The sequence below is a fragment of the Nasonia vitripennis genome, chromosome 1 (assembly GCF_009193385.2).
Source record: "Nasonia vitripennis strain AsymCx chromosome 1, Nvit_psr_1.1, whole genome shotgun sequence".
In the NCBI taxonomy this organism is placed as follows: domain Eukaryota; kingdom Metazoa; phylum Arthropoda; class Insecta; order Hymenoptera; family Pteromalidae; genus Nasonia; species Nasonia vitripennis.
In genome coordinates, this window is record NC_045757.1 from 8,721,068 (window position 1) to 8,735,281 (window position 14,214).

General features: G+C 45.8%; 1 protein-coding gene across 1 annotated transcript; it reads right to left on the minus strand.

Moving 5' to 3' along the window:
* Nucleotides 1–10,779: 10,779 nt before the first annotated feature.
* LOC100116864 lies at nucleotides 10,780–13,354 on the minus strand. The gene is made up of 2 exons (XM_001605539.6): nucleotides 12,296–13,354; nucleotides 10,780–12,220 (listed from the first exon to the last, which is right to left on the minus strand). The coding sequence occupies exon 2, from the start codon at nucleotides 12,193–12,195 to the stop codon at nucleotides 10,879–10,881; it is 1,317 nt and encodes a 438-aa protein (XP_001605589.2). The 5' UTR covers nucleotides 12,196–12,220; nucleotides 12,296–13,354; the 3' UTR covers nucleotides 10,780–10,878.
* Nucleotides 13,355–14,214: the final 860 nt, after the last annotated feature.

Genomic DNA, 14,214 nt, shown 5'->3' on the forward strand with positions numbered 1-14,214 from the left:
CAAGACAGCGGATCGAAGCGACGGCTCGCGAAAGTAAAGGTGCAGGTTATCCCGAGGGCCGCGTGCGCAGCTCTCATATGGGTGGGTATTAGCGTGTCGAGGCGAAGAGAAGGGCCAGCCGTCGCGCATAACACGGCTATCAGCCGAGAAAAAGAGTCAGCCTGTAGTCAAGTCTTCCTCTCCTTCTCGCAGCGCAGCAGCAGCGGCAGCAAAGCCCAAAAACGATATACCGACCAGTCAGTCGGTATATCGTGTGTGTATATGCGAGAACTCGCGGAATCGATTCGCGTGTATTTGTATACGAGAAGCGAGAGTTTGTTCTTCCTTTTGGCCAGACGTCCCGCGATCTCGCGCTTCTCAACTCTTGTTTTCTCGCTCCTCTCGACGCCACGGCTCTTATCTCCCTCCGTTTTACTCTCTTTGGGCACCGAGAGCCTAAGTGCACGGCGTGCGTACGTGCACGGAGTAAGTGATGAAAGAGTCGATGTTTTGCTTGTATTTCGAGTACGTCCCTCCCTTAATATCGACAAAAATCAGCGAGGAAAGCTTCAATTAGAAATGCAAAACTCGATCCCTTATTCCGTGAAAATTCTTAACAGGCCTGTACGTATGACGTTATGAATTTCCGATTTTCGGCAGCAGCAGCTTGACTTGCAGAGCGAGCCCCAACACCCGACGCGAAGACTGACGCGATGCGCTTTTAATTACTTCGACTGCACATGCGAAATCCCGCCCCCGCGCACGCATATGCGGAGGGTCGAAGCGTTAAAGCGATTAACCATGAGCTGAAAGTAGGAATTATAAACGCGCGCGATGTGAGTGTGTGTGTGTGTGTGTGTGTATGTATGAGCGATGGCTTAATCCCAGCCTCGGCAGCTTTCTCGCACACGAGGGTCGACGAAAAGAGTCGCGACGGTATTCGGAGAGTTCAGTATATCTCTTTCTCTCTCGTGGAAACGGGTTCTCGATTAGTGAGAGCTCAGGGGATTTTTCGCGTGCCCGTAATTGGAGGTTGTTGCCGTATAAACTGACTTGCGCGAGCGATCTTTTTCTACTATATGCTTTGAGCTTTCCCTCTCTCTCTCTCTCTCTCTCTCTCTCTCTCTCTCTCTCTCTCTCTCTCTCTCTCGCGCGCGCGCGCGTGGGGAATTATACCGAGAGCGCGATGGGTTCGAGAGTGTGCTCGAGATTATTTGGATGAATTTTTCGGCTGTTCCAGATTTCGAATAGGCTAGGATTTACTTTTACTATGGAGATGAGATGATATTTTATCGTGACATTTTTATTATTCGAATTAGGGCTGATTACGTGAGGTCCCGCGGAATTGGTTCCCGCGAATAGACCGTCAATTTTTAAAAAGTTACTTCGGTAATGTGCATCGACACGTCATCAACAAAAATAATTTAGTGCCGATGCAATTATCGTTTGCATAATACGAGTAAAATGATCAAATTCGCTCTTCGATATATACCCAAATATAAATAATTAGATCAATCAGCAGTTATAATAATCGGTCGCTAAATCATTAATTCGAGGAATATTCACAAAGTTTTTACCGATAAACAACTCGTAAGCAAAAATATCACCTGCGTAATCAAATTAGAAGCGCTCGAATATAGTTTACCTGTCGCTCCAAAACAATATCACAAGTATATAGGTACATACCGAAACTGCGACCGATGGAGTAGTCCGTATTGTCGCGAGACAAATAACCGAGTAGTTTGTAGTCAAGTCAGGCCGAAGTGCCGGTATAGACGTATACACACAGCCTAACGGTATAAAAGCATATACGCAAAAACATGTAGGGTAGATTCTCGGGCAGTGCCTGCTCAGGGTCGAAATATCGCCTTGTATATAGGATCTCGTAAATCGCGAAATTCTGAGGTTCACTAATAGCCGGAAAAGCGATAGAGCAGAGGGACAAAGAGGAAGACAGAGAGAGGTCTGACACGAGTCGAATAGAGTTCATCAAGTTCCTTATGCAATGTAAAGCTTCGCTCGAGACTCGCCGGCGGCAGTACAGTACTCCTGGACCGAATTCATGCCCTCGGTTTGCAAAGTTGTAGTAGTATATAGCAGCTAGTAGTCTCTACTCCTGAAACTAGTGTAGATTGGAATGTTCGCTCGCTCTGTCATTAACCTCACCGGATTTTCTTCAATATTTTTCTGACACAAGTACTGTGACACGACGAACCACGCGATTGAATACAAAAATTATTATAAGCGAATATGTCGCCCCCTTCTCGCAAACCCCAACATCTCTTTCTCAAATTACCCATCGTTTAGAACTCGTTTTCACCACGAGTGCTGCCGAGTAGCGCACACAAACACGTACATACGTATGCACACACGTACATCGCACCGAAATGAAAGGGAGCGAGCGCGCAAGGGCGATCGAGAGTTCATTCGATTATACGCTCTTTCATCCGATTATCATGTATTATACGTGCGCGCCTCGGTTATCCCCCTCTGCCTCCGCGTATCATATGCAAAATAAGAGCGCACACTACTGCCGACGACTTATGTCGCTTTCAATTACTCCAACCCGAGACACACGCGGGAGAGTGTATTAGGCCGAGTAGCTTTCCGAGCATTCGTAGATTGGGTTTATTTATTATTTATTCGAGTAGCGAAGCGCAGATACGGTCAGACAACACATCATTATCCATCTCGTCGATCTCGACGACAAACGAGAGTGTAAAAGCGAATAAACAGCCGGGATATCCGATAAACCATTCTTCTCGGCAAATGAGAGAGAGAGAGAGAGAGCTGCTCCGAGTAGAGAAGAAAAAGGAGACGAACGACAAGAAAATTCGCGCGCGCAAACAGAAAAATCAGCTTTAGCTTTTTCTCTCTTGCGGAGCAACCGCTGCGCTGCGCCATCATCCCAACAAGAAAATTATACGGGACTTTTAGGCGATTGGACTTTTTGTCTCCAGGCGGCGACAGCTGCCTTATTCACCGCAGACACTCCGGCACTGCATGTAGATCTAAGTATAGAGCGGAGGCTGCGAAGCGCGAAAAAAGATCTTTGACAAATTCGATTCGCGTGTCATGGCTCGTGAAACAAGACCGAGAGCCTGGAAAAGTGGCGCGCGAGAGCGTGCAGAGGGGTTCCCCGCTTTCTAGCTCGTCTCTCTTTCTCTCTGATTCTCTGATGTTTTATATATAAAATACGCGCCAGCGGCGGCTAAATCAGCAGGAAGCAAAAAAAGTGTACGTGCGCGCGAGCCTTGGAATATTTCATGCGAAGAGATGCCCGAGAATCGCTGGCTGTTAAAGATGCAAGAGTCGAGGAGGAGGAAAAGTCATATGCATCGTCGGGTGTTTCCGAGCACTTGTAGCTCTCGCTGCAGCGTTTTTTGAATTTTTCTTTTTCGGTGTATCAGTAGCCCACTTTTGTAGAAATTTCTGCGATGATTTTTTACGGGAGATTACGGGATGTAATTTACTTTGTAATGCAGCAACACGTGGTGTCTGATTAATTATGTTTCGCGAAGTAAGAGGAAACGAGATGTTCGAGTTGATAATTACACGTTTGCGTGAATTTTGATTGTTTCGATTTACATAGTTTAAGAGTGTGTTGACCTCCAGCCTTTCTATCCTCGGAGTACCGTAGATTACATTGATCACCACATTATTTCCATCACTCTACGACGGTGCGAACAAACAAAAGAGCATCAAAATCTCGAAATAGCTCTCTTTCTCTCGCGCCAGCAAAACTCATCAAAGCGCGCTCTCGTACCTTTTTCCGCTGGCAAAACGCAAAACACCGCGGACAAGGTCCATTTCCGCTTTTATACAACCCAGCTCTCTCGTTCTCGAAACCACGCACGAGCTCGACTCCTTTCTTCCATTCCGCGACGCTGTACATGGCGTCCGTCGGCCCCGCAACATCCCGTCGTCGCGCACGTATAATCGAATTAAGACTCTTAAAACCTCCGGCGCCAATGGCGCGCGAGCCGTACCTTGTCGCGGACAAACAAACTTTACTGCCGGAGTAAATAAGCGCGCGACTCTCTCTCTCCCTCCCTCTCTCTCTCTCTCTCTCTCTCTCTCTCTCTCTCTCTCTCTCTCTCTCTCTCTTTCTCTTGCAGGATTAATCATTTTACGGCGACTCCTTCGCGGGAAAACATTTTCAGTCCTTCTCTCGCTCTCGCGCTCGAGATATTTTTATGCGATCGAGTGATTGACTAGCCTTATGAAATGATATTGTTGTTAAGGGCCGCGTTTACGACGTCGTAATCTTATTGTGCCTCGCGTCTTAATTAGAGCCTATCGCCGAGCGCGGCGTTTCTTCGAGTAAACGAGGATAAACGCCTTGGAGTCGTCATGCGGCGATGCTATGATTTTTTTTCAAGGGAATACGACGCCGTTTATTGGCATACAGCGGAATGTTGTTAGGAAATTGCTCGGCGATAGATGCTGTAGATATGGGTGATTGAGGGAAATATATAGATCTTGGAATATTTATGAATTTTATTGTCGAGCCACTCTCCCTTGTAAAATTTATTACGCGAGAGCTTTGGCTTCTTGGACTCGTTAATCTCAATACTCATTTTTATTACTGACCGAACAAGATTCGCATCTTAGAAACGGACGTGTAATCGTAAATATAATGATTCTCACGTCCTTATCTAGTAGCCAACTAAAATTCATCGCCACGTCCGAAGACTGTTATAGCACGAGCGGACTATAAGCAATAGTAGCAGGCCAAGCAAGAATTTTAATAATTATAAAAAGAAAATAGTTCTCCGAAGATATTTCTCCTTCTGTCGGCGTGAAAGCCTCATCGAGTTAATGAATTGAGTATAACAGAGCCGAACGACAGGTCATTTATTTCAGTCGCATCGAATATTCTCGAATTATTCATATAATTTTCAAAAATGACATAAATGTGTTTTCGATTTAATTACGGCAACAAGATACGATATGCGAAAAAAATAATCAACGCACAAAAGAGCTGCGAACAACAGGCCGGGACATCAAATTTCAATTCCGCATAATCAGCTCTCGCGCACCGTGCATATCTCGCGCGGATTTTATGCACACACCCACACGCGGTGTACAGCAGAGCTGCTGCGCGAGAGAGCCGAGGTTGTAAAACAATTATACGGCCTCGTCGCGAGCCGATCGATATATCATCAATTTCCATTGTCAGCCAGGCCGGCACGTCCGCGTGTCATGATTATTGTTCGCCAAGCCGCCGGTACAATTGAAATTTTGCTCCCGCGCTGATAAACCGCGCGCTCGCTAATACTACGTTTTTACCGTCGCTCTTGTATATAAAGCTGACGGTATAGGGATGAGAGGGGAGGAGGACCTTTGCCGGAGGGATAATGTGTAATGGCTGCGAGTCGTTTCGCGCATGTTTGGAAAACAAAGCGTCACAAGCAGAGCTTGTTCATAAATACGGGAGAGGCTATGTGCCGCCGCGGCTATACGGCAGGGCAATGATTTCGCGCAGCGTGATTGCCTCGTTGATTTTTCCGGTATGGATATCGCGTGCGCAGTTAATAAAGTTTTATTATTTCGATTCGATTCCCCCGTCGATTGGGATTTCGCTGGTTTTTATATCCACGCGCGAGTTCGAATCGTTTTTAATTTGAATAAATTCGCGCTCCTGCGTAATTTCTTTGTAAGTTTCCAGCCAGGCGGAATATCCGCCGTGGAAGGAGCAACCCTTTGAAAGCCTATCTCTCCACTTATCCGTTTCACTCCCGCGACTCACCTATACGTATAAGTAGCGATGTAAGTGGTTGTAGACAACGAGCCCCGCCGTCATAAGCAGCAGCCGCGTGCGCCTAATGAAACTACAAATCTCTCTCTCTCTCTCTCTCTCTCTCTCTCTCTCTCTCTCACTCACTCACTCTCTCGCATAGACGCGCCCTTGGGCGCCACCTGTTCTTTAGCTCGAAGCTGAACGTCTTACTGTACGGTATTAGCGAGAAGGAGCTGCTGCTGCAGCGGCTTCTCTCTGGCACTCTGCCGCAACATGCTTGTACACGCCTGCTTATGAGATCCCGGATTATTTCCTCGAACACTTGGCTGCGATGTGCCGAGTCTTCGCGTGTACGCAGACTCGCAGTAGAACTGATGATGAGAAAAGCTTCAACGATTCGAATACGTTCGAACAATAAAAACACAGCTTTACTCTCATTTTTCGTATACCTACAAATGTTCACCCTTAACCAGGAGCGTACCACCACAAGTGTCGCGGAAAAACGCGTCTCAGCTGCGCTTTCCAGACGAGCAGCGCATCCCTCTTCGGCATTATGCAAGAGCGATGCCATCTGCATCGCGTACACACGCACACACACGGAAGCTGCATGAATACGCGATGTCGCATCTATATAACGACGACGACGGCCAACTTTTTCCTGCGGGACGCGGCTTCGAGTACTGAAAAGAGAGAAGAGTGTGTATACAACAGCAGCAGCAGCGGCAGCAGACCGGAAGGCGCGGTTTTCTTGCGCCGACAGACGAGTTCGAGAATATTCTTTTTGTCGAGCACAGGCTTCGCGGATGCTTGATTTATCAATGGCCGAAAGAGAGAAGGGGGGGAGAGCTGGGCGCTTTTTATAAATCATGTTTTATTCGGCTGAATCGGGGAGTTGGAAAAAGTTCGCGGCGCAACTTTTCGAACGGAGATAGCGCGTCAGCGGAAATCCGGCTGCCAATCGCGAAAACAGCTCTCTGGAGATTTATATGTATTTTACTTGCTTTTGTTCGGTGCTGTTCGTGCTGGTTTTGTAAGACTTTTATACAGGCGAGTGTTGTTTTTGGCGAATCAATTTGCTCTTATAATTCCCTGGGTCTTTTTGTTCACAATAAACTGTGTATTAGATTGAACATTTTATCAAAAAATGTCACTATTTAAACCAAATGAAAAAGCCATACGCTACAACAACAAAAAAACTCGTAAACTCTAATTTCCATCCTAGTAAAAGCGCGCACGTCAAGCATCAAATCGCCCTGTCACGAAACCCTCGAAGCATCGCTCGACACAATGTCGACTCCTTGTTATGCCAGTGTATGCGTGTGCGATGCCCGCATCTGCAGCAGCCATGTCAAACTCGGGCGCATATAATGCGTCGTTTCGCGTCAAAAACGTGCCAACGTCGCGGCAGAGCAGATTAGTCGTGTGACGCAACCGCGAAGCATCGCACGACATCGCATCAGGAAGAGCTGCGCACGTGATTGCCTGGCATCAGTCATCCTTTGTGTGCGACATTGTAATAAGGATATCGAGGCTCTCGAGGGTAACGGGTCCGTTGCGAGATAAAAACGACTCGAACCTTCTGACTTGCATTTTTCGGTAGCTAATTAAGTTACGCCTCTAATCGCGAATCTAAGTCGAAGCCAAGGATACACTCTCGGGGTACAAATTACCAAGCGACAAACAGCTCGGCTTCGTTAAACTGTAGAAAAAACAGCTTAAACCCAGCATCGAGGCTTATATTCTCTTCTCGATTGTCAGCTGTCTCCCTCTCTCTCTCACTCTTCTCCTGCAATGAAAGCGAGAAAGATACAGCGAACGTGTCTCGGCTTCGAGGCGTCGTAATTAAGGGTATCTTTTATGGGCAGGAAGGTGATATTTACACAGCCGTCGGCGAGAGGATGATCGAGCAGGTCCTTTTCCAGAATGACGTGCCACTTTTCTCCGCCACGTTGCCGTCTGTTTTTCTCTCTGCGGAGAGAGCGAGGGAGCGAGAGGCTCGTTACAATGTCGCGCTGATCGCGCGAACTCGTGATCTCTCTCGCTCGCTCTCGAGAATTGGGATGGGAACGACGCTGCTTGAACAAGCAATAAAATGTGCTAAAAAAACACCGAATGTTTTTCTGCGTAAATAACGGAATGATAAATTACGCGAGATGAAGTGAGCGGGATTGTGTTGGCTCTGAGGTGACGTGTATGGGGTCAATTAATTTTTTTACACGACCGTTGCTTTCTGTGTTTACTTTAATAATATGCTGAAGTAGTCGATAAGGATAGCAATGAATCATCGATGTTCCTCTGCGTCAGTTTTCGATTTCAAAATAAAAGGTCTTATTCATATCCGACGTATTCACGAATGTACAGTATACAAAACGGACCGTACACTCGTTTATATCCAACAAAGCGTACAACTGATCTCCGAGAGAACAGAGAGAGAGAGAGAGAGAGAGAGAGAGAGAGAGAGAGAGAGAGAGAGAGAGAGAGAGAGAGAGAGAGAGAGTGAGAGAGAGCAGCATCAGTATAGCCCGAAGTAAGAGCTCGAGTTAATTTCATAGCTGATCACCCCGAGTAATCCAAGGGATCGGTGGGGCGGCCGCCACTGAGGCGGAAAACAAAGCTTTTGCGGCTGGGACGAGGGTCGCTTTTGCTCCCGAAGAAGACGAGGTCACCGCCGAGGAGTCACTCTCCCGTAGAGTCATGTGTCATAAGTGCTTCCGCACCAGATTCATCATCCCCGACGAGGAGCTTCCGCGAATTATCCGCCCGTCCTGTTTTCTCTCGGCGTATGCTCGACTGGAATGTGTGCGGCTGAGGTTACTGGTGTTGGTGGTAGTTGTCGTGCCTCGTCGGTTCCGCCTTACGTGTTCCGATGCGATGTTGGACTGCGAGATCATCTCGTTTTGACTTGTACTTGCGCTTTGACGTATGTACGGATGGGAGAGATTTCGTGGTCGGAAGATTAACGTTTTGACAACTAATTGTCCTGTTCGTTGAACTGATAGCTGTTAAATTTATCAAGTCACAAAATCAACTCCGGTTTTAACATTGCAAATATTAAGTTTCTAACTTAAACAAGAAAATTCATGTTCCCACTCACGCCTATGCCAAGTACCCAAGCACCGTCGTCATCCTGTCCAACCGTAAAGCTGTAATATCGAATCTTATACGCACCATGCAAAATCAGCAGTAGCAGAGCACTGTCCCCCGAAACACCCGAAAAAAATCCAGCGTCGAAATTAGTGCATCCCCTCAGCACCTCCGCGTACACGACTCTCCCCTGCCAGTCCACACGAGAAAAACACACACGTATAGAGCTACTATACACAGCGAAGTGAAGCTAATCCGGGCTCGAATTCGTCGCGGTGGCACTCGGATAAATAAATCAAGCTCCTAAGCAGTGCCGACCATTAGAGCCAGACTAGAGGGGGCGTGAGAGAACCAGACGTGAAAGTCGCGTGCGCGAGCCTCCTGTTTTATACTTTCGGGAACGAATCCACGCGCGTATATACATAGGGGTCCGAGAAAGGCTCTTCTGTTTGAGAAGAGACTGCGGAGTTGACTGGGATTACGTATAGCTTATACCAACGCTTGTCGCGCTATGTGTGTGCACGAGACGGATGATGTATATGCATCGACGCTGGACGTGAGAGTGGCTTCGATGAATAATAGAGAATTTATGAATCGTGATGCAGAGAGGGAGTTCATGAACATCTTTTCTTCGATGTGATTCTTGGAGCAAGAGAAATGGCCATGTGTTTGTGCTACGTGTCTACTTTCGCAGTTCAAAATTCGATATTTTTCTTACCAGCATATAGAAAACGGCGTATCAGCGACGGGCGGATCGCACCTCCTCGAGAGTAGTCCTCTCGTAGACAACACCCCAACAGCACTTTACTTCGCTTCCCTCGCGGCAACTTATGAATTATCAATAACGAAAAGCGATCGTCGCCTCGACAAAGCTGAAACATCGTCGCCGACACGATAGACCCACGGGCGCACAGCTTGCTCCAGACGATTCTCCCACTGTATACATACATATACCTATACACATCCACGACGCCGACAGCAACGAAAAGCTCTACTCGATCCCAAATGGAATAGTGTTCGGCTTGACACGCCGAGAGATTCGCGCGAGAAACGTCGTCACGCTCGGCAAATTCGCAGCGCGCGGCAACGCATATATATATATATATATATATATATACTACACGACAATGCACACTTTTCCTATATATGTATATAACAGTCGACTGCTACGCCAGAGCTGTTTTCTTACCCTCCCTTCGACGTGTATAGAGTCGGTATATACACAGTGTCGCCGATGGAAGATCCCTTCAATACAGCTGCATATTAGGCGAGAGCGAGTATAGCGTTGTTCGCCGCCTGTCACTCGTACAGAAAAGTTTTGCTGTAAAGCGAGGGCTAGGAGATGTGTGCGTGTGTGCGTGTGTGCGTGTGTGCGTGTTGAAGGAAATGGGTTTATATTATAAGATTTTGGATAAAACAAAAGAAACGAATATTTCTGTACGAAATTCTATACGACAATTTTCACTAATCTATTGCTAATGATATCATTGAACAAATTGTGAATCATACCTTATTTCAAGAGTTCGTTTCAGGGTCAAACAAATAAGGAAAGTGATTGAACGACAGTGTTATAAAAGAATACACGCGCATACATGGAAAGAGAAATAGAATCGGAAGGGTGCATCGAAAGCGCCTCTACAGTCTGCGTGTATAACATCGGGAAAGGGGTGTGAGAAAAAGGGCAGAGGGATAAAGAAAGAGCATTTTATTATGGAACGGGGAACTCAAGAGTATTTCCGTCTTGGGTGCAATAATATTTGTGCGTGTCAAGCGAATCCGAGTATTGGCTGCTAATTTATGTCGATTTGTACTTACGAGGCTTCCTTTTCGGCTATACTATGCCGAGGCGACCCCCATGTTATTGGCGACAGTCATGTTGGAATGATGTTTGCGAAGCGGTCTTCTAGAAATTAATAATATCTTGTTTTGTCTTTTGACGATGATATTTACGATTAAAGTAAAAGATAACGAAGTAATTGAAATTGGTATGAATTTTTATTGAGTTTTTTAGATCATATTATTCACAATTTCACCTTTAACATTGATCTTTAATGCTTCTATTGCATACTTTCCTAGTCACGAACCGATGTATATTTTCTTGGCACGCACCATTTATTAAAAGAATAATATCCATTGTTGTTGTCTTTCAAGCGATTCCTCGAGGCCAAAAATATGCAAAATTCATCGTTATCATTCTCACTGATCATTACTTGCAACTGACGAGGGGTATGTTGGATCGAAAATTCCAACTCGTCGATGTCCAATGCTTTATACCTTTGACCGTCTTCAGAAAATCTTTGAATTCGGAATTCTTTGCAAGAATACAGGTCCTCAATAATATCTTCATCTGTCGAAGTACAACTTCCTGTTGCTAGTACAAACCCTCCACCTGAAAGATCGCGCACCGCCAGCCATACGACAGTATTCAGCGTCTCGATCGTAATATTCATTCTTAATTTTACAGTATCGTATTGAGCACAGTGTACCGTTCTATCTTCATTCTCATTCTTATGACAATGAGTATAAAGTTCGTGAGCACATGAAATAGCTGCATATTGTATGTTATCAGGACTCCAATTTGAAATTTGTCTTTTGCCTTCACCAGAGGAATCGACGTAGGATACCGCATATAGCGAGTGAGCAAAGTCACGTTCAATAATGTAATAGCCCTTGCCTGGCTTTTGATAATTCACGGGCAACACTGCTTTTGATGAGCTATCGAATTGCAAGTGTTTTAGGTTGAAAGGTTCAGTTTCGCCGATTTTCTTACCCTCATAATCATAAGTTATCTTGCAAGAAGGTTTACCATCACATTGTTTTTCATTAGCGTATCCGACCTCTAGAGCATTTTTGTGCACATTTACCAATTTAGGAGATTCGCTGTCAACCATTTTCGTATCCATTATAAAATGTTGTATGCTGGTACACTTTGACATGTCGATAAGCGTGAATTCATACTTCAAACGATTCCCATCTTCTCCAAAAAACGTAAATGCGTTTAGTAAAATCTTGTTAGAGCCACTACGAATGGTAGTTAGGTATAAGGCAGAATTATTATTTTCTGGTAAATTTATCTTGAAATCAGCGCAATCACTTCTAAAGGTACCATGTGCAAAAGGCCATGTTTCAAGCGTTATATTGCACGCAAACTCTGAATCTAACTGTTTACAAATTGCGTAATGGAATGCATCATTCACTGTTTCATTATCAAGCGCTGATAAAAGCAAGTTTGAGGCTGTCACACCCGTTTCACTCGGAATAGTATAGTTTTTCGAGAAACTTCGCGTGACTGACTGCTGACCATCATTGAAAGCACTGCAAGTGTAGATCAGAGTAAAGAGCGTAAAATAAAACAAATGCTGCATGGTCTGATTAGTGTTCAACTCCATTATAAGTTTTTATAACTGTATATATCTGAAACAAATGGATATTTAAAACTTTAATAATATACTAGTATAGCAGAGGCAGAATATATAAAATGTAACTTACTCTGCATAAGTTATCTCTGTCACTGCTCAAATGAGACTGGTTCTGCAAACGAGTGATGGACATTTACGTCGCGGGCATATGTTATCTGAACCGCTTATAAAAACCGCGGCATTGCATTATCTAATGCACGTTTTGCTCTGTTCATGTAAACTCGGGGGAAAATGTATTCGATTCAAAACTTGGTAAATACCTTGTCTTTTAAAAATGAACGAAAAAAGTTGAAATTTTACCAAATGTTAAAACATTTTTTAATCTTTCTAAGTCTTTATTAGAATAAGAATAAAACAGGGCATTACTTGTACGTAGAGTGAATAACGTATAGAGATGATAACGCTTTCTTCTATTTCCGCAACTGCTATCGGCTGATACTACTACCGTTCGGCATAAATTATCAGAGCTACTCGACTATCGAGAATTTGTATACAGTTTCAAATTTTAATCATAATGAATCACCCGTTTCTTCCAAAAAGTCGCAATACAAAACCGTCGCCCTCGCCAGCTAATATTTCTAAATCAAACCGCGATACAAAAATAACCCCCGCGCCGAAAAAAAAACACCGACTTTATACCCTGCGTAAACGTCACGCGCAAAAGCTCGCGAACAGCAAAAAAAAACCAACGCACGCAGCTCCAAACAAGGGCGTATGCGCGTCTCGAGTGCCGGCGACTGCAGCAGCGGGCCTCTCTTCCACCTGCGCGTAAATCACATCGTCGCGCGCGAAAAAAGCCAGACGATGAGCTTTCATATGCGCCGCTCGCGCGCGATAAAAGTGCGTACGTGTCAGAGGAAAAAAAGAGTGCACGCGAGAGAGAGAAAGCGAAACGCTTGCACTTTCGGGCGATTTTTCATTTTCCGCCGAGCTCGGCCGCTTTGAATACATGGGGGGCTGCAGAGCAATAAAGAGCTTTGACAAACGTGCACGGACGCGTGCACTTGGCGAGCGGTTTTTCAGCGGCACAGTTCTTCCGAAACGGCCGTGTATACAACGGCCGACGTACACGAGTGTATACGCGGCCGATCTGGTAGTACGAACGAGCCGCGAGTTTTCCGCGCTATGCTATGCTATGCTATGCGGCCCGTTGCTGCAGCGAACAAATCATCGAGCTTGCTCTGGACAATGTCCCCGACGCCTTTTTTTCTCTTGCGGCCGCGTTCGCGTATGTATGGCCCATATATGCTATGCTCTGCAGTTCTGCGGCCGTGTATGCGCGCGTACGCGGACTTTTCGTTTTTGCTCACGACGAGTTTCGGGGGGGGGGGGGCTGGGCATGATTTATTATAGTCGCTCATCGCGGCGCTTATTTCGAGCTTGATATACTATTTTTATTTAATAGGCGCGATTTACTGAATAAAAGATACACATCGTGCGTCAAATAATACCACGTCCCAGCCACTTGTAAAACACCCACACGTATACACCCCAGCGCAGCAGTATCAATTCGCAACATCGAATCCTTTCGAAATTGAATCATCATCGAACTAAGTGCGCCTTATCAGAGGCGGAGCATCGCAATCCGAATAATAATCCGTCGGCTGCGCGCGCAAAAAAAACCAACCGCGCACGCGCCGTAATTGCATGTATATATATAGGGAGAGAGGGACGCGACTCCGGCGTGTATCAGTGTCCGACAGGCTGCTCGACACGTGTCGGCTCGTGCCCAGCTTCGGCCTTATCGCGAGCCTCGCCGGCAACAGCCATTATGCCTAATAATTCATTCTTCTCCGGAGAGAGCCGCTCTGATCCTGCGCGTGTATGTGTGTGTATGTGTGTATTATATGTGGCTGTAGCAAAGCCTGCTTTTCTCACTTGGGACACAAGGTGACGCGTGGGGATGACGAGGGGGGTGGAGGTAGGGAATTACCGATTATTTTGACTGGCTCGTGAGAGATGGGGAAAGCTTTTTTTTACCCATGGAGT

What these genes read in the sequence shown, in the direction of transcription:
- LOC100116864 (XM_001605539.6), bottom strand. Translation starts at nt 12,195, where the DNA reads ATGGAGTTGAACACTAATCAGACCATGCAGCATTTGTTTTATTTTACG.